General features: G+C 40.5%; 1 protein-coding gene across 1 annotated transcript; it reads left to right on the top strand.

Moving 5' to 3' along the window:
* Window positions 1–18,102: 18,102 nt before the first annotated feature.
* Window positions 18,103–18,675, top strand: LOC109239593 (uncharacterized protein At4g02000-like). Its single transcript, XM_019406178.1, has one exon. The coding sequence runs from the start codon at window positions 18,103–18,105 to the stop codon at window positions 18,673–18,675; it is 573 nt and encodes a 190-aa protein (XP_019261723.1).
* Window positions 18,676–25,998: the final 7,323 nt, after the last annotated feature.

Here is a 25,998-nt window from a genome sequence, read left to right as displayed (position 1 = left end):
CATCATGGTCTGTAATAAAATTTTTGTAATAACCTCTGGGGTGATTAGTGAAAAGGGAAGGGTAACCATGCATGCAAAGGGGTAGATATCATGCTCATAGGGAATTACCACACTTCTGTACTCATGTATCTTGCCAACAGCCTTGCACATTTGCATAACACATATAGATACCATGTCTACAGGTTTATGCATCCATATAGATATCATGTCCATAGGAATTTTGCATCTCCATATGGATACCACGCCTATAAGTAACCAGAAATCCAGACTCTACGCATGCATTGGTCACTAGGAAAACCTATTTATAGGATTAAAAACTAACAGTATTCAGATACCATGCCTATAGGATTTCTGCGCTCTTGCTACGCCTATAAAAGTGTTTAAATTAACGACGCTAGAAAGCATGCCTATAGGAACTATCAATCAAATCTGAATCACTCGTTTTAAGATTAGCACTAATTACAGAACTCGCACCATTCTGTTAAAACTGGCAACTTTCTTAATCAGTTTGTTTCTTTATTCCTGAAACCAGTAGATGCCATGCCTATAGGTCATCACATAGGAAAACAAGTATGTAGTTAATTAATTGCACTGGTCTTCGATAAGTTGCAGCCAGGCGAGCCTAATGCGAACTTCTTGCCTGAAAATATGTAATGAACCAGCCTGCGTAACATTAAGCATAATTTTGACCTAATTAGTACATGTAAGACATGCTAAACTACATGATTTTCTGTGATTAAAGGAGGTTTATCTGAGCCTTAATTGTTTTGTGCTCCCATAACTGCTTTCATGTGTTTTGCTTGACGCCTTAGTATTTTAACCTTTTTAAACCTTTGAAAAGCCAAGCTTCCTCCCTTTAGGATTAGTAGTCCTAAAAGCCTCCNGAAAAATAGCCACGCATTTGCAAATTATTGAAATAGCCACAGTTTTGCTGCAACATGAAAAGTACCAGCATAATATACTGGAAATTGGTGCACCCTGTGTATGAACTTCCGGCATATTATGCTTGAACTCCAAAATACGGAAAGTTCCAGCATAATATACTGGAGATTGGAGCACATGTGTATGAACTTCCAGCATATTATGTTGGACCAGTATATTATGCTGGAACTCCAGTATATTATGCTGGAAGTCCAATATATTATACAGGAACTCCAGTATATTATGCTGGAAGTCCAATATATTATGTTGGATATTTTTCGTATTTTGATATACAACTTTGTTTAATATCAATAAAATTTTGTCTTTTCAACTACTCAAAACTCCTCCTTAATTTTACTGCATTATTCATTTTCTTCCAAATTTTTCTTTTTTTATTTATTCAATGTATTGATTAATTTTATGCGTTTAGTCCCCCCCTTTAAACAAATTGTAGATCATCTAGACCTTGATCCCACATACTTGTCACGTATCTATTTGCAACCCTTATGTGTATAATCATTTGTGTATCTATTTGCATTAAAGTCACAATACAGCATGGCCGGGAACCACACTAGTGGATCTTGAGGGGTGCCTAACACCTTCCCCTCGAGATAACTTCTAGCCCTTACCCGAACTCTGGTTTTCCAACTCAAAAACCCTTAGTGTCCTAATGCACTTAATCATTCGGTGGCGACTCTTCAAATCCAAAAACCCAATTCCCAAACGGGAATAGAGTTGTCTTCCCAAATGTCGTAAACCCGATTTCGCGAGTAAAAGGGGGCGTCGACAGCGCTTCACTTCTTCCATCAGTGAAGTAGGCCTTCACCGCTATTTGTTTGTTGCATCACGCTATCCAAAACACTGATATAATATGAGAAAGATGCGCTCAAGTGCCCAACTTATACAAGAGGCTGTGACGACCCGGCCAGTTGTCTCATGAGTTACGCTTCATTTCCCCCATTTCTGCTTCTCTATGCTTCGTTATCCGTGTTTTGTGCTATCGGGTTGGTCAGATCGAGTCCAGAATGATTTTTGATAAGGTTTGAGATACTTAGTCTCTTTAAGGAAAACTTAAGTTGGAAAAGTCAACCAGATGTTAACTTATGTGTAAAGGGCTCGGATGTGAGTTCCGATGGTTCGGTTAGCTTCGGGAGGTGATTTGTGACTTAGGAGTGTGATCGGAATGGGTTTTGGAGGTCCGGAGTAGAATTAGGCTTGAATTGGCGAAGTTGATATTTTGGCGATTTCCGGTTGGTAGGTGAGATTTTGATCCGGGGGTCGGAATTGAATTTTGAGAGTTGCAGTAGCTTCGTTGTGTCATTTGGGATGTGTGTGCAAAATTTCAGGTCATTCGGACGTGGTTTGGTTGGGTTTTTGATCAAAAGCGTATTTCGGAAGATTTTAGAAAACTTAGGCTTGAATCCGATGTGTTTTGAGTGATTTGATGTTGTTTGAGGTGTTTTGATGATTGGAACAAGTTTGAATAAGGTTTTAGGATGTGTTGGTGCCTTTGGTTGAGGTCCCGGGGGCCTCGGGTGAGTTTCGAGTAGCCATTCGGATCTTTTGGAGATGGAAATTTTGCAGAAAAATTGCAGGTTCAGCTATGCAGGTTTTTGCCCTTCGCGATCACGTAGGGATACTCGCGATCGCGTAGTAGGAATTTGAGGGGCTGTCTGAATGCTCTTCACGTTCGCCCCGCGATCGCGTAGAGTGAGAGGTTTGTATATAGCGTTCGCGTGAGTGTGTTCGCGATCGCGTAGAGTTTTTTGGTCAATTGGTCTGAGGTCAGGATTGTTTTTTGCGTTCGCAGGGGAAGGAACGCATTCGCGAAAGGTAAGTTTGAGGAATCATGGCGATCGCGATGGGTGTTACGCGATCGCGTAGGGTTATTTTAGGAAGTTGAAGTTTTGTTCTTCGCGATCGCGAGGGAATTTCCGCGATCGCGATGAAGGTAAATCAGAGTTGGGCAGAATGTTATAATTTCATTTCATCCGCGATTTTGGGTCTATTTTCACCCATAGTTAACCATTTTGAGAGCTTCTTGGTGGAGATTAAAGAGAGATTCAAGGGGAATCGATTGGAGGTAAGATTTTTAAACTTAAAACTCATTTCTATTGTGAAATCTACCTAGAAAATCATGGAACTTAAGCTAAATGGAAGAAAACTAGGGCTTGGGATTTTGAAATTTGATTTGGGGATTTGGAGGACCAATTAGGGTCGGATTTGAGAACTTTTGGTATGTATGAACTCGTGGGGAGATAAGGAACCCGTTGATGTAAAAATTTCTGAGTTTCAAGAAGTGGGCCCGGGGCTCGGGTTTTGCTAATTTAGGGATTTTTGGTATTTTTCGATTGTTTTCGCTTGGGCTTTGTTCCCTTAGCATATTGTGACATATTCGTTCTGATTTTGGATATATTCGACGCGCGTGGAGGCCGATTCGAGGGGAAAAGGCATCGCGAGCTAGAGATGTAGCCGGTTCGAGGTGAGTAATGATTGTAAATGATGTTCTGAGGGTTTGAAACCCCAGATTGCACATCGTAGTGCTATATTGAGGTGAGGAACACGCTTAATGGCGAGCGTGGGGTCGTCCACTATTGGGGATTTGGACTTGGTCCGTCCCGATTGATGATTTTATTGCGTATTTGATTGAAATCTATTTGCTATCATCACTATTTGGGCTGTATGCCATAGTTGGGCTCCGTGCCAACTATTTGAACCCTTCGGGGATTGTTGTTGATGTTTCCTCACTATTTTGACTTTATACTTGAACTCAGTCATGTTATTTCCACTATTTTCAAAACTCAGCCATGTTTACTCTGTTTTAATACTCAAATGATATTTAAATGATGTTTTGGGCTGAGAAATACGGTTTTACTGTTTGCCCGAGAGGCTTATGTGATTTTTGACCGAGTAAGGCCGAGGGCCTGTGTTGTGAGGATATCTTTGGGATCAGGCTGCACGCCGCAGCGGTAAAACATATCTTTGGGATCGGGCTGCACGTCGCAGCGGTAATACATATCTTTGGGATCGGGTTGCACGCCGCAGCGGTGATACATATCTTTGGGATTGGGCTGCACGCCGCAGCAGTGATACATATCTTTGGGATCGGGCTACACGCCGCAGCGGTGATACACTGATTTGATTATGAGGTCAAGGCCTGAGATTGTACGCCACGAGATGGCTTGATATTGCGCTTGGTCCGTAAGGGTCCCCTCCAGGAGTCTCCATACCCCCAGTGAGCGCGGGTACCCAATGTGATGTGAGATATAGCCCGAGGGGCTGGTACTGTTATGAGATATTGTCCGAGGGGCGGATTTGTTGACATTGTGCCCGAGGGGCGAACCTTATGTGCTTATCTTTCTTATTTGCCTGTCATTTACTTGCTTAATTGTGTATTTGGGCCCGAGGGGCAGTTTTCTGTGCTTATCTGCACTAGTTATTTTGCATTGATTTGCGCAACTGTAGAAAAATGTCTTTTTAAAAGAAGTTTAAACTGAGCTAAGATGTTTTAAAAGATTTTACAGCTCATTGCTTTTTTACTGGTTTTGAAACTGCTTCTATACAGCATGATGATGCTCTTTTCGTGATTTCTTATCACTCAGTCTTTATTTATGATTATTACTCACTGAGTTGGCAGTACTCATTTTACTCCCTGCACCTTGTATGCAGATTCAGGTATTTTTCTGAGCTTGGTGGCAGTTGTCAGTGGAGTTAGCAAGATAGTTGCCGAAGTTCGCAGCACTGCTTTCTCTCTCTTCATTCTATTAGACTGTACTGAGTACATTTGTGACCTTGTCAGTTGTATTTAGACCTAGTAGATGCTCATGACTAGTGACACCCCGGTTTGGGTTGTGTTTGGGTTGTACTTCCGCATTGTTATGATATTATTCGTTGTTTAGCATTATTAAATCATGTTTTAGCCTGTTGTATTGCTGTTTGGATGTTTAACTTCAAATTGGAAATGTGTCGGCTGGCCTTGTCTTCACGTGAGGCGTCATCACGACCAGGTCTGGGTTTAGGGTCGTGACAGAGGCTTGGCTCAAAAGTCGGCTATACTCAACAAGCACATTGCTTAAAGTTGCTTGTGTCTAGTCATTAAAGATCAATACTTCAAAAATTGTTAAGAAAAAAACATAAAGGACAAGGAATTAATTGAACGTGATAAAAACAACATGTATTCGCAAAAAACGTATTCATACCCATTGTTAGAGATGATTTTTTTTTACTCAACTAACTACTCATTGGAGAACTTATAAATAGTTATGCAACTCTTTATTTTTTTTTATTTTTTGAACAATCTAATTAGTGGTTTTGTTACAAGGAAATCTCAAAAAAAAGGTGGGACTGTTTGACCAAAAGATAAGGAAACCTTTGTGATTAAATCAATTAACAAAGATGAAGAGGTAAATCATAGTCAAACATAATAACCTCCAGATCCATAAACAAATCAGAAAATAATGCATAAGATGAAATAGGGGTGATCAATCTTATTGATATTTCTCGTTTCTCTTTTGTTAGTCGATGGAGATGACTGTTTTTAATCCTCCATGGAAGATGACTTTGTCTTCCTTTTGCTAAGAAGATTACAGAGGAGAGGGAAGAGAGAGAAACCCTCACCCCACCCTCTGTGAAAGATTCCCTTCCTATATATAGTTATGGAATCCTCACTATGTTCTTGGGTCAATACACTTTCACACCACGTCCGCTTTCGTCGTTCCCTGAGTATCGTTCTTTGTCATGGCAGGTATTGTGAGTACGGGATTTTGGAGCAAACCATGTCGTCTTCCACTGTCTCGTCGCTTGGACGGGATCTCGGTTAGGCCGACCGCAGTGGTCAAATTTTGGCCAATACAGTTAGTCCCTCCATCTACCGGGGTCGTCTCTTGTCGGGCCTGGTAGACGGATTATGATTGTTACATATCTAAGAGAAATCTGACTACCTACCCCTTGGGTATGGTCTTCTTATTCTAGTAACGTGACAACGTCTTTTAGATATCCTTGAGCCATTACGACTATTTCGGAACCGGAACATCGTTTATCTTAAAGCGTTGTTTATGGTTACCTGCCATTATGACACACGTCCCCATAGGATTGAACCGTTCCATGCCCTATCAACTTCAATTGGCGACTCTTGGGTTTCGTTCTTGGGGAATTTATGCCTCTTATAAATAGGACTGCACCATTCGATTTGACACATTTTTGCCTTTACTTAAGAGATCTTTGCGAATCTTCTTTTCTCCCAATACTTCGGATTTTTGATTTTCTCCAGTTAGCCAGGAATTTTCGTCTTTCCTTTTTTTTATACCTTTTCTTTATCAAATTGATTCAAATGGCTGGCAATTTTTCTCGCGCTGACCTCTCTGCCACAACTCCGGCGCCGGAAAGTGATGTTCTGGCCACTGGATGAGCAGAAGTGGTGGAAGATGAGGAGGTCCCATCGGTGGCTAAGATGTTGCCTTGCCATGGGAAGGCGTGGAGCGATTTCCACAATCCCGCCGGGGAGGAGTCGGAACCCGCTCCCTCCGTCATAACTGAGGAGGGGATCGCATAATTGAAGGCTAGGTGGGGGACGACATAGTCCATTTTGACCGCCCAGGGTATTGCGCGTTCTACGCCTACCCCTTTATTGTTGGATACAAGCTTCCTCTCCCTCTCTTGGTGGTAGATTTTTGCCGCTTTTACGAGGTATGCCCAGCGCAACTTTTGTCGTACCTGTATAAATTGTTCTTCATGCTGCTCAAGTTTGCGGAGCTTGCTGGTCGTGAGATCACTATAGGGCATATGCTCAATATTTTCGCCCTTCAACTCATTCGTGGCATGATGATTCACATGCGCCACCGAGGGTCGAAGAGTCTGGTGGTGAAGAAGGACGATAGAGCCAACCGTCGCTTCTACGAGAATTACTTTTATGTGCGGACCAAACACCTTGTGGCGGATCCTATGGGGTTCCTTGAGAAATGGAGCTTCGCCCGTAAGTTTCTATGTTTTTTGTCGGAGTGATGTTTGAGTGCTTTCTTTTGGGTAGTACTAAACTGTATTTTTACAGCCGCGAAGCTACCCCCTACACCTGTTGATGGTATCCACGAGTGGGTGAGCGCCATCCTTCCTCATACAGCGGGTGTCCGTACATGGTCGTCCTTCTATGAGAAATATGGACGCAAGCCCCTTACTGGTGAGTAATATCATCTTTGTTCGCTATTCTTCCTCCTTCCCTTTTTACTTGGTTTCTTATGTGATGTTTGTCGATGCCAGGAAGAGTGCGGAGAGCGAGGGCTCCTCCACTAGCTTTTCGTCAACCTGCCTCGTCCGCTCATCCTACCTTGGCGTCTACGACCCGACCTTCGTCGAGGGCTGCTTCACTTGAATCTACGGCTATGGCCGTACATGCGGAGGTTACCCCTCGACCTGAGATTCCATCCCTTGTCGCCTCCCCAGCGAGGGAATCTTCCCGTACCGAGGAAAGGGAGGGGCCATCAAAGAGGTGGCTAGTGGAGTTCGAAACGGCTCCTTCAGCCGTTATACATTTAGAGGAAGACCTTCCCTTGACGGGATCTGAGGCGGGAATTGATGTTGTTCCGCTTATAGAGACGGCGCCAGCTATTGTGTCTGCCCCATCGACGAAGATTCCCGCTGATGTGATTAATCAACCACCTGCCGCAATGGGGGGTCAGAATTCTGAGGCCACTGCTGCTGCTTTGGACAGGCCTTCATCCTCGGTACCTGGTCGTGCTTCTTCCTTGGCCGCAGAAAGGGGGAAGGGTGTCATGGTCGACGACTACGAATTCGAGTATGATCTTGATCCTGATGATGTTAGGATGTTTGAAGAGGGTTTTACCCGTTCGATGGTTCATACGGGAAGGCCGTCCCGTATTCTTGAGATTCCGTCGGATATCAACCTTCTGGGAGATACGGAGGACCTGGTGTCGCAGTTTGACCTCTTGTGTTCCGCCGCCGAAAGTGAGGCTCTTTGGAACATTCCTGATATTGATTTGATGTATGAAGTGGCCGCTTTGGGCTTGAGGGTACGTTTCACTTTTCTTTCCTGTTCCTTCCGTTTTTCTTGCTGGCCTGGCCTAAGCCTGTATTTTTGTTTTTCAGATGTATATGGTGGAGATTGAAAGTGCTCGCAGGGCTGATACTCGGGCCAAGATTTTCCTGACGATGCTGGGGAAATATCGGCGCTATCGCGATAAGTGCCGTGAGATGCACGAGCGGCTGAAGGCGAACCCTGATGCTCGATCACTCGACGAGGAATTGGAGAAGAGGGACCAAAAACTGATGGAGGCAATTCGCAGAAGTAGTGTACTCGAGGAGCAACTTCGTGCAAAGGACGAAGAGCTTGAGTTAGGCAAAGGGGTTGTTGCAGAGTGCGAATATCTTCAGGAGAAGTTGAGGTCTATGCAATCTGAGATGGATCAGAACCTTATCAGGGTCGAGGCGATGAGCACCGGGTGGATGGGGAAGTTGACCGAGTTGGAGAGAAAAGTTGCCGGTTTGGAAAATATCGAGAGTGCTTGGTCATCGGCTTTGGCGAGGGCGGCGGCTTTAGAGAACACCATCCACGTCCTCCAATCCAAGCAGGAATCGGGGAGGGCGACGACCACACTAATGGAAGCGAGGATTGAGGAGCGTATCGATGAGATCGACCGAGAGGTATCGACCCTAGGGGACCGGGTCTCTGTTCTTGAGGCCGAAAAGGAGCAACTGTTGGCTCAAGTCGAATCCTCATCCGCCGTTGTTCCTCGTCATTTACACGAGCTTTGGGTTCATGCTGAAACCTAGTGGGACATCTATAAGAGTTTTTGGGAGGCGGGCAACGTTACTAAGGTCGCATATGAAGGAGCACGGGCGAAGGCACGAGAGGCTCATGTTAACTGTGGATATGACACTGCAACGTCGGAAGCTGATGAAGGCGCGGGTAATGAGGGAAGATCTCCTGGAGATGGTGCCGAGTGAAAGAATTGCTATCTTTGTTTATTTTTTTTTTTGTTTATTGTTTCTTTTCTTGGACTCTGTTGGTTTTAGCTGTAGGTAATTTGCGGTTGTTTGCGCAGTAGCTTTGTATAAAGAGGATTATTCATTGTTACATGCCTTCTGTACCCCTTTTCCTGTTTTGCTCTTCGTAATTTTGATGCAAAGTAGATTTCTGCGTGCTGACTTCCCGCTTCTTAGGGGACTTCAAGGTCACTCGGGTTGAGTAGAGCCTTGATGACGGCTTTAGCCGATGGGATGGTGCTTTTCACCTTGTGTCTAGGTGCTAATCCGTCAAAGTCCGAATGGTATCAGATTCTTTTCTAATAGCGGCCTTAGCCGTAGGGATTTTATTTTTGAGCTTTTATCGAAGTATCATCCCATCACGAGTCCCAGTTTTCTTCGGTGATGGCTTTCGGCCTTAGGGGTATCATTTCGAACTCTCATCGAAATGTTAACCCGTCGTTGTTCGATCGAGGTCGAACTCTTTTTTTTGGCGAAGGCCCTTGGCCTTAAGGGTGTTATTTCGAACTTTCGTCGAAATATTAACTCGTTTGTTCGATCGAGGTCGAACTCATCTTTTTGGTGAAGGCCCTTGGCCTTAAGGGTGTTATTTCGAACTTTCGTCGAAATATTAACCCGTCATTGTTCGATCGAGGTCGAACTCTTCTTTTTGGCGAAGGCCCTTGGCGTTAAGGGTGTTATTTCGAACTTCCATCGAAATATTAACCCGCCGTTGTTCGATCGAGGTCGAACTCTTCTTTTTGGCAGAGGCTCTTGGCCTTAAGGGTGTTATTTCGAACTTTCGTCGAAATATTAACCCGTCGTTGTTCGATCGAGGCCGAACTCTTCTTTTTGGCGAAGGCCCTTGGCCTTAAGGGTGTCATTTCGAACTTTCGGCGAAATATTAACCCGTCGTTGTTCGATCGANGAGGGCTGAGCTTTTGTGCTTCGCGATCGCGGAGGTCTTCCCGCGATCGCATAGAAGAAAATATCCCTGGGCAGAATGTTTAAAGCTCGTCTTGTCCGCGATTTTGAGGCTTATTTCCTCTATAATTGATCATTTTGAGAGCTTTTTGAAGGAGATTCAAGAGGGATTCAAGGAGAATCGATTTGAGGTAAGATTTTTGAACCTAAAACGTGATTTTATTGTGAAATCTATCAAGAAATTCATGGAAACTTGAACAAAAATGGAAGAACTAGGGCTTGGAATTTTGGATTTTTTAATTTGGGATTTGAGGGGCCATTTGGACTCCGATTTTGGTGTTCTTTATATGCATAGACTCGTGAGGAGTTAAGGAATCCGTTGATGTGAAAATTTCTGAGTTCGAGAAGTGGGCCCGGGGCTCGGGTTTTGGTAATTTCGGGATTTGTGCCCGTTATTGATTGTTTTCGCTTGGGCTTTGTCCCCTTAGCATATTGTGATGTATTCGTTCTGATTTTGGATAGATTCGACGCGCGTGGAGGCCGATTTAAGGGGCAAAGGCGTCGCGAGCTAGAGATTTCGCATGTTCGAGATGAGTAATGATTGTAAATGATATTCTGAGGGTTTGAAACCCCGGATTGCACATCGTAGTGCTATGTTGAGGTGACTTGCACGCGGGATAGCGAGCGTGGGGTAGAGCACCATTGGAGATTGTGACTTGGTCCGTCCCGATTGATGAATTTACCGCGTATTTGACTGAAACTTACTTGTTATCATCATGATTTGGGCTGATTGCCATATTTGGGCTTCGTGCCAACTATTTGAACCCTTCGGGGATTATTATCACTGTTTTGACTTATTACTTGAACTCAGTCATGCTGTTTTCTACTGTTTTACAACTCAGCCACTTTTACTTAGTTTTTAGACTTAAATGATATTTCTAAATGATGTTTTTGGATGAGAAATACTGTTTTACTATTGCCCGAGAGGCTTATGTGATTTTTGACTGAAGAAGGCCGAGGGCCTGTGTTGTGAGGATATCTTTGGGATCGGGCTGCACGCCGCAGCGGTGATACATGTCTTTGGGATCGGGCTGCACGCCGCAACGGTCATACACTGATTTGATTATGAGCCTGAGGGCCTGAGATTTGTACGCCACGAGATGGCTTGATATTGCGCTTGGGCCGTAAGGGGCCCCTCCCGGAGTCTGCACATCCCCAGTGAGCGCCGTCGACGAAATATATGGATCGGGCTGCACGCCGCAGCGATATATGGATCGGGCTGCACGCCGCAGTGGTTACTATATGATACTGATCTATGTGTTTACTCTGCTTCATTTGTCTGCAATTATCTGTTGTCTGTGTTACTGCACGGGGTATCTACCCGTTTGCCTGGCCTTATCTGTTGATTGAGTGTTGTGCCCGAGGGGCGGATTTCTGTGCTTATCTGCACTAATTGTTTTGCATTCATTGCATAACTGTTGAAAAAGTTATTTTCAAAAGAGGTTTGAACTGTGCTAAGATGTTTTCTAAAGATTTCACAGCTTCACTGCTTTTTCTCAAGGGGTTTTATACTGCTTCTATACAGCATGATGATTTGCCTTACGTGATTTCCTACTGCTCAGTTATTATTTACCTTTATTACTCACTGAGTTGGAGTACTCACTTTACTCCCTGCACCTCGCGTGCAGATGCAGGTATTTGTCCCCCCCCCCCGGTAGCGGGTTTTGAGCTGATCGGAGGCTAAGTTATCGGAGTTTAGCGAGGTGACTGCCAGCGTTCGCAGCAACGCTTTTCTCCCTTTGTTATCAGTTCCTNCTTGCCCTTAAGGGTGTTATTTCGAACTTTCGTCGAAATATTAGCCCGTCGTTGTTCGATCGAGGTTGAAATCTTCTTTTTGGCGAAGCCCTTGGCCTTAAGGGTGTTATTTCGAACTTTCATCAAAATATTAACCCGTCGTTGTTTGATCGAGGTCGAACTATTTTTTTGGCGAAGGCCCTTGGCCTTAAGGGTGTTATTTCGAACTTCCGTCAAAATATTAACCCATCGTTGTTCGATCGAGGTCGAACTCTTCTTTTAGGCGAAGGCCCTTGTCCTTAAGGGTGTCATTTCGAACTTTCGTCAAAATATTAACCCGTCGTTGTTCGATCGAGGTCGAACTCTTCTTTTTGGCGGAGGCCCTTGGCCTTAAGGGTGTTATATCGAACTTTCGTCGAAATATTAACCCGTCGTTGTTCGATCGAGGTCGAACTCTTCTTTTTGGCGAAGGCCCTTGGCCTTAAGGGTGTAATTTCGAACCTTCATCGAAATATTAACCCGTCGTTGTTCGATCGAGGTCGAACTCTTCTTTTTGTCGGAGGCCCTTGTCCTTAAGGGTGCTATTTCGCACTTTCGTCGAAATATTAACCCGTCGTTGTTCGATCGAGGTCGAACTTTTCTTTTTGGCGGAGGCCCTTGGACTTAAGGGTGTTATTTCGAACTTTTGTCGAAATATTAACCCGTCGTTGTTCGATCGAGGTCGAACTCTTCTTTTTGGTGAAGGCCCTTGGCCTTAAGGGTGTTATTTCGAACTTTCGTCGAAATATTAACCCGTCGTTAGTCCCAGTTTTTCGGAGAGGGGTATCTTCAAGGGGAGTCCCAGTTCGCCTGATTTTGTTTGCGTCGGGGGGTTTGATATCGGAGAGAAAGAAATGTTGTTGCTTTGCTCACACTCGTTTCACACACATATTGGAGTTTTCCTGTCTAACATTTTCGCTTTCCGGTCTTGTGATATCATTGGTGGATGGGAAGATGAATTACGCTTTGACCTCGGGGGGTTCCCCCTCGTCGGCCCGATCTTTAAGTCCCCATAAGGCTTTCTTGGGACACCTCTTTGGTGAGGGAGAGGAAGTATCATTTGAAGGGTATCACTTCCTAGGCGTTGGGTTTGTCTGGTGGACGATATTTCGGTAGTTCCGTAATAATTTCTCATTCTTCAATTGGAATGTTTCCTTGCTCGCTCGCCCGTGCTGTGCTTGCGTTCTTGTTTGAGCAACCAGCAAAAGGTGGGTTAGGATGATATTCTCCTTATCCCGATCTGATGAGTTGGTGAACGAAGGTGGATCGGCGGCGTTACTCGCTCTGCTTGGCTCTTCAATGGTTGATGGGGTGGTGTTTTCTGAGTTTGGTAACTGTATTCAGCTCTCTTTCACTTCCTTTTTGTGCCTTTGTTCTGTGCGGGCTAGGCTTGTTTTAACTGGTTCATGGGCTGCCCGGCGTGCGAGGGATGATGTTGGTTGCAACTTTTGCTTGTATATAGCATCATGATCTAGGTTGGCGTGTGAGATTTACTTACCGTTCCTGTCGGTGGGTGATAATTTTTCCGGTTTTTGATCTGGAGGAGACTAGGAAGTTTTCACTAAGAAATTCCCACAGACGGCGCCAAATTGTTTGACCAAAAGATAACGAAACCTTTATGATTAAATCAATTAACAAAGATGAAGAGGTAAATCTTAGTCAAACATAATAACCTCCAGATCCATAAACAAAATCAGAAAATAATGCATAAGATGAAATAGGGGTGATCAATCTTATTGATATTTTTTGTCTCTTTTGTTAATCGGTGGAGATGACTGTTTTTCATCCTCCATGGAAGATGATTTTGTCTTCCTTTTGCTAAGAAGATTACAGAGGAGAGGGAAGAGAGAGAAAAAAGTCCCCCCCCCCTCCCCGATGAAATATTCCCTTCCTATATATAGTTATGGAATCCTCACTATGTTCTTGGGTCAATACACTATCACACCACGTCCGCTTCGTCGTTCCCTGAGCATTGTCATGGCGGGTATTGTGAGTCCGGGATTTTGGAGCAACCCACGTCGTCTTTCACTGTGTCGTCGCTTGGACGAGATCTCGGTTAGGCTGACTGCAGCGGTCATATTTTGACCAATACAGGGACCAGCAATAAAAACATTATTTGAGAATAATGCATACATTCATCATGAAACAACATCTTTTTTACTAGAAGTCAATTTGCAAATTAATTTACTTTTATTTTTTGTGTGTAATGTTTCTTAGGAAAAAGGCTATAATACCCCGCATTAAAAGGGTACATATATAATTATAAAATACAAAATTGGAATAAGCAAACTGTAGTTCCTATCAATTTAGGTTTTCCTAAACTGATCAGAGAATCAATAGCTATATTTCATATGGAATAAAAAAGAAAATTAACTAGATCTGTCAAGATTTGACCAGTTCTGTTAATTGTTCAGAAAATTGATATATAAACCAGTTTTGTGATAATATAGGTAGTTGAATGATTTTTATGGATTACTCGAGGTGACACATTTGGTATTTCGACACGAGTACTGTTGGTAGCAATCTCACCGTAGTTTAAGTTTTTATAACTTGCACGATTTCTAATATGAATATGTTACCGACTGCTTTGATTTTGCATGTGGAACAAGACCTTTACTTGACATGACACCAAAATATTTATTTGAGATGATTACTACTTTATTTCGAATGTTCTCACTTTTCACTATTACTGGACATGTTTTACCGTTATCAAAAATAAAATTTCATGATTTGATAAGAACTGTAATGCCATGTATTGTTTTATAACTTCATTCAATTACTTCCATACTTATGCTTTAGATAACTTCGTTCAACTACTTTCATTAATTATGTTTCCAATTTCAAGTATTAATTATTAATTTTGTCCTAAAATTACCAAGTGGCTTCTTATTAGCTTACCACTAGCAAGGGCGGATTTAGGGGGCCGATTTAGGGGGTTCCGAACCCCCTTCACCGAAAAATTACACTGTATATATAAGGTAAAATCTATTTTTTACCTCTAGATAGTATGTTTTGAATCCCCTTGATGCAGCCCAAAAGCATAGCTTAGTGGTTAAGGGGGTTCAAAACCTTTGTGAGGTCAATGGTTCAATTCCCACTAGCTACATCTTCTTTTAATTTTTAACTTTTTCCTTTTTTTTAACCCCCTTAACTTTTTCCTTTTTTTGAACCCCTTGACAGATATTCTGCCTCCGCCACTGGCCTCCATATATATATATATATATATATATATATATATATATATATATANAGAAAGCGAATACTAAACAATGGCTAATATAATAAAGAAAAATATGAACAAAAGTTATTGGTTATTATTTTTGAATTTAAATATATATAAAAAATGAAAATAATAAAATAATATATATATATATATATATATATATTAATATTAATTGGTTACTTTATTTGAATTAATAAATATAGTCTATATATTATTAAAAGGAGAGGAAAAAGCCCTCTCCTTAAGCCAAGTGGAAACCTAAAAAAATCCCACATTTTATAATTAGTTATTGGTTATTATTTTTGAATTTAAATATATATAAAAAACGAAAATAATAAAATAAAATAAAAAATTACCATATATATATATATATATATGTGTGTGTGTGTGTGTGTGTGTGTGTGTGTGTGTGTGTGTATGTATGTATTAATTGGTTACTTTATTTGGATTAATAAATATAGATATCTTATAATTAAATTTAAAAAAAAGAAAAATAAATATATATAAAAAAATAACTACCCATTCAAATTGGGTGGGAGTAGTTTCAAGTTGGAGTTTTTAAATAATTTTAAAATAAAAAATGAAATTAAAAAAATAATGAATTACCAATTCAAATTTGGGAGTAGTTTCAAATTGGAGTTTTAAACATTATTTTAAAATAAAAAAAACGAAAATAAAGAAACTAAAATACTTTCAGAGAAAAAATATTAAATAAAGTAATATGCTAATAAATTTATCTATTAAAAATGTAATAATACTAAATATTAGATGATATAATACAGAAAAATACATAACAAAAAATTTATTCAATGCGCTCCCTGTATAAGTCCCAACAGTTTAACAGAGATTTTATTCATTAAAATTTAGATAATATTATTAAGAACAACAGAATAAAATTTAAAACAAAAAAATATTTCATCAGTAATAAATTATATATCTTCTCATATATTACAAAAAGAAAGCGAATACTAAACAATGGCTAATATAATAAAGAAAAATATAGAACAAAAAAGTTATTCACTAACTATATAAGTACCTTTGATTTAATAGAGATTTCATTATTGGGTATATCATATTGACAAGTAAGATGACAATTGAATTTTATTAAAGCAATACAATCTAATAGGATCAAACAAGCCCTATCATAATTTAATTTGATTAATATTTTTTAATAGTGACCGCGCATCGCGCGGGTACGACTGCTAGTATATATATAGTACATAGAGTTGCACAAAAACAAAAAAAAATCAAAGGAAAAGGAAAGTAAACTTTAAAAGTAGAATGAGTTTTTTGTTTAAATCTAGTTAATTCAAAAAAATTAGTTATTTGTGGAGTCACCACCTACGATCGAACAAAAAAATGTGTTACGTCACATAATCTAATAATTTAAGAACTATTTGATTTTACTTTGAAAGAAATATATTTGAATTTTGGCTAATCCCAATTGGTTTGCGACTAAATTCAAGACAAGAAACTTAATGATGGAAAGGTGGTGAGCATCTTTCAGGTCACGTATTGTTATGCTTTAAAAAAAAATATGAACTTTTAAGTTATTTAACTATCGTATATGAACGATTCCTCCTAGTAAGTTGGAGGGTAAATACTTACCCACACCGGGTGTTTACACCAAACTATATTAACTCACTATGGTTAATTAATTTAATTAGATGAGAATGCACGTAATTTACCATGATTAAATGATTGAAGTCCATATGCAAGACACATGTCATATATCTATTGATTTGGTGTAAACAACCAGTGCGGTTAAGTTTTTACTAAGTTGGAGTCCAACCTCAATAAATAAAAGAAAAATTATTTACAAGTAAACTAACATGGATTGTTACATTCACTAAAGAAAGAAATAAACATTACACACATAAAACAACACATATGAAAGATTACACAGCCCAAATGTGACATAAAAGAGATATAACCAAATTTGGCTTTGAAACATTACCAAATAAACAAGTAGGAAGCAAATCAAAAATTAAAACAAATATCGGGACCATAAATTGTGAAGCGACGTATCCTCAGTGGTACATTTTACAAATACGCAAACTATGGGTGCACCATCTATAACTTTAAAGTAAATTTTGATGCTTATCATAATGTCAATTGATGTAAGAGAATTTATATGTTTTTGAGTTATTAAAATTTATACGTTTATGAGTTATTATTAATTTTAAACATTATCCAAAGAGATAAACTATACTCTTTTTAAACCATCAAAATTTAAAATAAAGATTAATAGAATATTATTGAGATGTTAATACTGTAAAAACTAAAATTTGTACAAATTTTATTACAAAAAGAAGCACAAAAATACAAAAAAGTCTCAAAGCATAGGACTCATTCTTTATATGTGAATTGCTTACCTAAAAAAAACTACATTTCGTTATAAAAGTTCTAGACAAAAGTTCTATAATTTGATTGGAATAAAAATATGAATGTGTGATAATTTAATTTGAATAAAAATATTTAAGCAAGTCTCGTCGTGTATTTCAGATCTTGTAGTCATATAATTTATTTATAGTGAAATAAATTTATTATAGTTCAAAATAGAGACAAATCTCAAATTGAAATAAAACTAATAGCTAATATTCGAATCATTAATTTGTTATTTACCATGAAAGTTTGGAGAATTAATCGGATTAGTAATGCTGTCAAGAATCAAGATGAGAAAGAAAAAAACCTTTTCTAATTCCCAGTGAGAGAAAATCTTCTCCCCTCCCTCTACTCACCACAATCCTTGAATACTGCCAATAATTCCCAGTGATGAATTCAACAATTACTGGAACTTACCTCAGACCTCCATTCCACCTAAACCACCCGACATAGTTATTGATCATTTAATGACCAATAATCACTCCATCCCTATTAATCCAAGCACCTCCTCTTTCAAAGAGAAATTACTCTCCCAAGAAAATCTAACGGACGCCCCAATCAATACAAACATCAATGTGTTTGATTATTTTGAGACAATGAGGGATGATTCCTCCCATGAATCTATCTCCTCCAAATAAAAATAAATTTCTCTGACAGCAGAAGACAGAGGAAGAATGTACACACCCTGGCAATTTCTCTTATAATCAAACTCCTGGGAAAAAGAGTCGTCCACCAGTACCTAAAAAAAAAAGATCCAAGACCTTTGGAAAGCAAACGAACCCTTTTCATTAATTGATCTAGGATTAGATTTCTATGTAGTTAAGTTCACTAAAGAAGAAAATATGGCAAAGGTTCTACAATATGGCCCTTGGTTTATCAATGGGCACTACTTCTCTGTTCGAAGGTGGGAGCCAAATTTTGTAGCTAGCAAAGCTAAAGAAGTCCACTCAGCCGTCTGGGTTTGCCTTCCACAATTACCCACAGAATTCTTCGATGGAATAGTGCTTGGAAGGATTGGAAACTTAATTGGCAGGCTGCTATGTATAGATGCTTGTACAAGCTCAACACTCAGAGGAAGGTATGCGAGATTATGTGTGCAAGTACCATCAGACCAGCCGGTCCAAACAGCAATTCAAATTGGCTCTCATATACAACAACTCGTGTATGAAGGGGAGAATTTTTTATGTAAAGCCTGTGGTAGACTGGGTCACACTGCAACATCATGCTCCTACTCTACAATTGACTCACTAAAGCAGACACAAGAAGGCCCTTGGGTCATCTCCTCCAACTCCACAGACAAGGGAAAACTAGTTGAAGAATTATGGCAAACAGTCTCATTTCCCAGAGGTAACAAACAAAAAAACACACTGCCAGTTCATCTCAGAATAAAACTCAAGCGACACCCCCGGGTATAAATGTCAATATATTTGATGCAGCATCAAGTAAATTCCTAAATACTCAAAAGCTTGTTTTTAGGTCTAAATACACTGATACTACTGAGTTGTTGTCTAAAAATAGTTCCAACTACAAATCCTTCAAAAATGCTAACAGGCTTAGTACATACACTAGTAAGCCAATTCACACCTCTAATAAGTTTTCCTCGCTCCCCACTGACGATAATAATGTTTTACTGCATTTGGATGACTCCGTCCTTATGGATTTAGATGGGAAAAACCCGAACCAATCCACAGAGCTTGATCACTCTTCTCCTCCAAGAAACCATTCCCCTTCCCCCCAACATGGGTCTCCACGTGGCCAAAAGGCTGCATGCAGCCACTCTACTTTGAATAAAACAGCAGCCCCATCCCCTAATCCCCTACCAAGCACGCCACCTCTTCTTCCACTAATGACACATAATACCCCTAATACACCCCTATATGACTTGTCATCTACCTCCTGCCAAGTGGCCATGCAAACCAATTCCCCAATAACGGATAACCCATGTTTGGAAGTAAATGATCAAGACATGCAAACATAATCTCTTATAATAGATACACAATCATTAGTTCACGAACCCCAATCTTCCTCCGCCATTACATCTTCTCCTTCACACTATGAATCCATTATAACCCCACACACGTAGGAGAATCCCTCTGAAACAACTCCCTCCTCACCATCTTCCATCGATACTCTCCAGAATGGACAACCAAATACCAAACCCCAATCCCACGATATATGTCACCAATGCCCTCCCACAGGATCATCAACCAATGACATGGTTGGAACAAGGGCTTCAGGGCCAAGAAGCTTTCTTCACTCTCAACATTCAGAACCAAGAGGTTCTATTTGTTCTTCAAAACCCACGGATTCTAGCACAACTAATTTCAGAGGGCATAAGGCTAGCGATGTCAAACCACATCAACCACATTTGGTTGACAAATGTTCTGAACCCCATAGCTCTGGAATTAGCACCTGCTCTTTCATAAACTTCCGTTGTTTGCTCCACAGGATCAAAAACCCCTCACTTGATCCATGCATGGAAACCTGTCCCACAACACTTCCCAGCTCAAGTGGATATTCATCAAGCACACCCCCATCTCCATCACAATGCACCCGCACTAGGAGAACAAGAAATGGTGGCACAAGATCAGAACATCCCACCACTAAACATAACATCATTCACAGAAACTTCAAACCTACACGTGGTCAAGATCATGCTATTTCAGGCGATGGAGGACAAGAAGTTTGTTTGCAAGTGCCCACTGGAGCTATACAAATGTTCCCTCGACATAAAGCCTCCACTAGACGAGGCAGTAGGCAACTTCGCAGTCATACTCAGCCTATCAGTGAAGAGAAGTGTCATACCCCCCCTCCCCCCACAATATCCATCAATGAGTAGACTCCCCAACTTTTTCATTTAGAACATCAGGGGTGGTAATAATGACGAATTCAAGCGTCATTTTAGGGATGTACTCAATACTTACAACCCTTGCTTGGTTGCCCTTCTTGAAACTCGAATGTCCAATCATATAGGCATTAGAGATAATTTTCGCTTTCTAATATGGTTGAAATCCCTGCACAAGGCCAATTTGGGGGAGTTGCCATCCTGTGGCATGACACCATTGTCCAGCTCAGTCATATACGCCTCGATGGTCGGGAAATTCATGCCATGATCCAGGTACTCCCAAACCACCAACCTTGGTTATTTAGTACCGTTTATGCTAGTACTAATGTTAATACTAGGAATCAACTGCGGCTAAACCTAGAAAATATTGCTACTAACTATAAAGGAATGTGGTTCCTAGGTGGTGATTTTAATGAAGTAACTAGCCAACATGATAAATGGGGGGAGGGGGCAGACCTATCAACAGAAATAGAGCCTCACGTTTTTAATCGTGTATTAATCATTGTCACCTTATAGACCTTGGTTTTAAAGGAGCAAAATACACGTGGTCAAATCATAGACATAATCCCTCCGATCTAATTTTTGAACGACTTAATAGGTGTTATACTAACGAGCAATGGTTAGAATATTACCCTGATGCAAATGTTACCCATCTTCCTAAGACTTACTCTGACCACACACCCCTCCTAATTTCACTCTCCCACCACAATAGGTTCCACACTCAACGTGTTTTCCGCCTTGAAACCTACTGGTGCCATCATCCAGATTTTAATTCTATTGTCCTAGATACCTGGTCTGGCCATAACTTTCCAAATGCTACCACCCTTTTCACTACCAAGGTTAAAACTGGTCTGCCACCACTTTTGGTGATGTCATTAATAAGAAGAAAAAAATCCTGGCAAGAATTAGTGGGATCCAAAAATCCGTTAACTATCCTACTAGTGCCTTCTTGAAGAATCTCGAACAAACCCTCACTAACGACTATAGTAATCTCTTAAAAATTGTGGAAGATTATTGGAAACTTAGGTCACGCATTAATTGTCTTAGTGAAGGGGATGCAAGTACAAAATTTTTCCATATAAGTGTTCTAAATCGGAGAAGAAAAAACCGTATCTCTTTTTTAAAGATGAGCATAACAATTGGATTAATGCCCCTGATAAAATCCTTCAACATACCTTCACATATTTCCAAAGCATTTATAAAACAAGCCACGAATCATCAAACTGGGCAAGCAATCAAGCCTCCCCAACCTCCACTTCATACACTGAACTAGTAGCCCTAGACAAACCATTATAAAACTACGAAATCACTAGGGCTATTTTTTCCTTTAAACCATTCAGAGCTCCTGGCCCGAATGGGCTACACCCATTCTTCTACTAGAAATATTGGCAATTGTTAAAAATACAGTTTTTGATTATTATCACACCATAATTGCAACCCACACCATTCCAGAGCAACTCAATACCACCTTTCTTTGTCTAATCCCCAAGTTTCCTAATGCTAATGACCTTAAGAATTTATGTGATGACCCAAAAGGTCATCACTTGATTTACAAGTTAATTCTATGTTTCGAGGCCTTAAAAGCCTCCTTTTATCTCACCTCGATTTGCGTGCGCAGTCCGGGCGTATATCCGGAACGCTTCTATGTGAAAATTTGATGAAAATGCCAATTTTACCTTTAAAATTAAATTTAAGTTGACTCCGGTCAATATTTTAGGTAAACGGACCCGGACCCATAATTTGACAGTCCCGGAGGATCCGTAGAAAAATATGGGACTTGGGCGTATGCCCGGAATTAAATTCCGAGGTCCCAAGCCCGAGAAATGAATTCTTGAAGAAAATTATTTAACTGAAATTATAAGAGTTTTTGGAAATTTAAATGTGTTTGAATGTGATGGTATCGGGCCCGTATTTTGGTTCCGGAGCCCGGTACAGGTCTTATATGGTATTTAAGTTGTGCCTGTAAAATTTGGTAAGAAACGGACTTCATATGATGTGAATCAGACCCTCGGTTGTAAAAATTTGAACTTAAGAGTTATTGAGATTTTTCTTTGATTTTGATGCTAAACTTGTAGTTCTAGATGTTATTTTGGCGATTTGATCGCACGAGTAAGTCCGTATGATATTTTTTGGGTTGGTATGCATGTTTGGTTTGGAGCCCCGAGGGCTCGGGTGAGTTTCGAATGGGGTTCGGGGTGTTTTGGACTTAAGATTTTCTACTGTATTGTTGCTTCTGGTGTGCTGGTATTTTGTTCTACGCGTTCGCGGAAGGACCCTCGCGAATGCGAAGAGTAAAAGTTATCCGAAGGAAATTCCTTCTACGTGAACACGAGGCACAGGTCGCGAACGCGGAGCGTTGGGGGGAGTTATCCTTCGCGAACGCGACCTGGCTATCGCGGACGCGAAGGCCATTAGGGCAGGGACCCGGGGTAGGGGTGGAATACTCATCACGAACGCGTCATGTGGATCGCGAACGCAGAGGCTGGGGGAGAATGCCTTCGCGAACGCGATGGGTATCACGCGAACGCGAAGGCTTGTGGCCGGTGCGTCTCGCGAACGCAGCAAACCCTTCGTGAATGCGAAGAAGGTCTGCCCAGCGATTTAAAACAGAGGCAGAACGGGATTTAAGCCATAATTTCATATCTCCTTCCCCAAAATCAGACCTTAGGCTATTTTTGAAGAGCAACTTCAATACTAAACCATAGGTATGTGTTCTTAGACTTATTTCTTTCATTTTTTATCAACATCCATTAGATTTCTAGGCCTAAATCTTGTTCTTCCATGGTAGAATTAGGGATTTTGTGAAGAATTAGGGCTTTTTGAATAATTGGAATTTAGACCTTGTTTTGGGGTCGAATTTCGAAACTAATTACATATTCGTGCTCGTGGGTGAATGGATGATCGGGTTTTGGTCCGAACCTCGAGTTTTGACCAAGTGGGCCTGGGGTCGATTTTTGACTTTTTGGAGAAAATGATACCTATAATTTAGCATTGGGATTGAATTCTTTAGGATTTATTGATTTTGTTAAGTTAATTTTGGTAGATACAATTGAATTGGAGGCGAATTCTAAAGGAAAAACGGTGTTTGAGGCTTGAGTTGGCCGTGGAAGTTCGAGGTAAGTGGTCGGTCTAACCTTAGCTTGAGGGAATATGTGTTGTGCCTTATTTGCTATGTGTTAGTGTAGTGTACAACGTATAGGTATGGTGATGAGTATCTATACATTGATGTCAAGCATGCCCGTGGGTCTCAAATTGTGATCGTTGTGTCCCTTAATAAGTACTACGTATGCCTAAATTGTTGATTATCCACGTTGAGTAAGATTTATGATTTTCTTCTTGGTATTTGGTTATTGTTGAGCACTGGCTCTAGTTGAGGTGCAATTGTGAAGTTGATTATTGGTACAAGTTTGGTTATAGCTGATTCCCTTGCCGGGACGTATTTAATCCTTATTGTTGATTCCCTTGCCGGGACATATTTATACTTATTGTTGATTTTCTTGCCGGGATATTGTTGTTGCTATTGTGTGGGTGAGAAAGAGTAATAAAGCACGAAGTGTGATGCCGCACACATTTACATTCATACTTATGCATATGGTGAGTAAAGAGTGATAAAGCACGAAGGGTGATGCCGTGCACATTCATACTTATTTATATGGTGAGGAAGAGAGATAAAGCACGAAGGGTGATGCCGTGCACATTTTCATTACTTGATTGCATTGGTGAGGATTGAGAGTAAAAGCACGAAGGGTGATGCCGTGCACATTTTCATTACTTGATTGCATTGGTGAGGATTGAGAGTAAAAGCACGAAGGGTGATGTCGTGCACTTATTTCCTGTTTGTTATGACTTCTTGCTGTTTTCGATTCAAATGCCTTAGTTGTCTTATCACTGTTACTTTCATTCTTTATGCTGATATTTCCCCCATAGCATGCTACCCCTCCCTGTTACTTTTGAATTACTTCTGTTACTGTTATTCTGCTAGATACTGTGTAACTGCACGTTAATTATTTGTTGTGTCCTAGCCTCGTCACTACTTTGCCGAGGTTAGGCTCGACACTTACCAGCACATAGGATCGGATGTGCTGATACTACACTCTGCACTCTTTTATGCAGATTCCGGTACTGGAGCATACGGACCTCAGCTAAGGGTTGCTGCCTTCAGTCCATCGTTGACCTGAGGTAGTCCTGCAGGCGTCCGCAGGCCTTGGCGTCCCCTTCCTATCTAGTTCTTTCTGTTCTTTTCTATTTTAGAGACAGACATGTAAAAATAAATCACACCAAATCTAAATTACTCTTTTCAAAGAACTGCTCTATTAATCTAAAAAATTCCATTTCTACCATCCTTAACATCAAAGTTAGTGACAACTTTGGAAAATACCTGTTTTTGACTAACAAACCTAAGCCAACTGACTACACATTCATCCTTGACAACCTCAATAAAAGACTGACTAGTTATAAAACCCAATTTCTCTCACTTGCGGGATGAGCTACCCTTGTTCAAACCGCCCTCAATGCCCTCCCTAACCATGTTATGCAATACACGATGCTGCTTTAAAAAATCCACCGTCAAATTGATAAAATTCAATGTGACTTCTTGTGCGACAGTAATCAAAGCTCCAGGAAAATCCACTACGTTAAATGGGATACTGTCTCATTGTCAAAACATGATGGGGGTCTAGGAATAAGAAAATCCTCTGATAAAAACACTGCCGTTATTACAAGCCTCACTTGGCGATTCTTTAGTCATCCCACTACTATTTGGGCTACAGTTATCAATTCTAAATATGTTGGTCGATACTCAAATACATCTCACTCCTTTATATGAAAAAACATTCTCACAGGCTGGACCATTTCCAAGGATGCTATTGTCTGGCATATTGGAGATGGTTCCAATGTTTACTTTTGGCATGCAAACTGGCTGCCTTGCACAAAAAGCCTACGTCGTATGATTCAAGGTCCCCTGTCATACAATGATTCAAATCTCAAAATTTCGAACATATTCTCCAACAACTCATGGGACTTGTCACAAATATCTTTTGAGCTCCTATCCCACATTTCAATTGAAATTCACTCCTTCCAAAATACAAATGACTACCACCACATTGATATTCCGATATGGGCCCCCACCATAGATGGAATTTTCAGCACAAAATCTGTGTACCCTCTTATAACCTCTAACAACACTCAAAACCAAAGCAAATTTTTTGGATGGCTTTGGAAACTGAAAACTTGGAATAAGATTAAGTATTTCATATGGCAATGCTACCATGATCGCTTACCTACCAAAACCTACCTATGTCACATTGGGATTGATGCTCCCTTGCACTGCTCAATTTGTCCTAACACTGAGGAAACTCCGCAACGCATTTTTCTCTTTTGCCCAATAGCCAAACATCTATGGGAAGAACTAGGTGTTAGCATACAAATTGTTGACACCCAATCTAACCATTGGCTGGTTAGCCTCTACAAGCACAAACCTCAAATCACATCCCATTCCCTAACATGGGACTGTCTCTTTTCCTTTGTTCTTTCGCTACTTTGGTTAAATAGGAATTGAAACATCTTTCACAATCTTTGCAACCCAGTTGATAGCAACAATGTTTCCTCAGGAGCCATGGAATATCTTCACTGTAGTAACATCAATTGCAGTAAACTAGATAGACCCCTAACAGTGTCTACCAAATGGGAGCCCCCCACCATGCAAAAACTGAAATTAAACATAGATGGAGCTTTTACGAGTAGATTTAAACAATGAGGGATATGAGGTTTTTTTAGAGACTCCAGTGGGGAATGGATTATAGGTTTTAGTAAAAAGACCAATGGCACCTCCCCACTATACATGGAACTTGAGGCATTATGCTACGAATTAAACTAGCAGTAGCTTATAACTTGA

Source organism: Nicotiana attenuata, unplaced genomic scaffold, assembly GCF_001879085.1.
Source record: "Nicotiana attenuata strain UT unplaced genomic scaffold, NIATTr2, whole genome shotgun sequence".
NCBI lineage: Eukaryota > Viridiplantae > Streptophyta > Magnoliopsida > Solanales > Solanaceae > Nicotiana > Nicotiana attenuata.
This window is presented reverse-complemented; position numbering and strand designations above follow the sequence as displayed.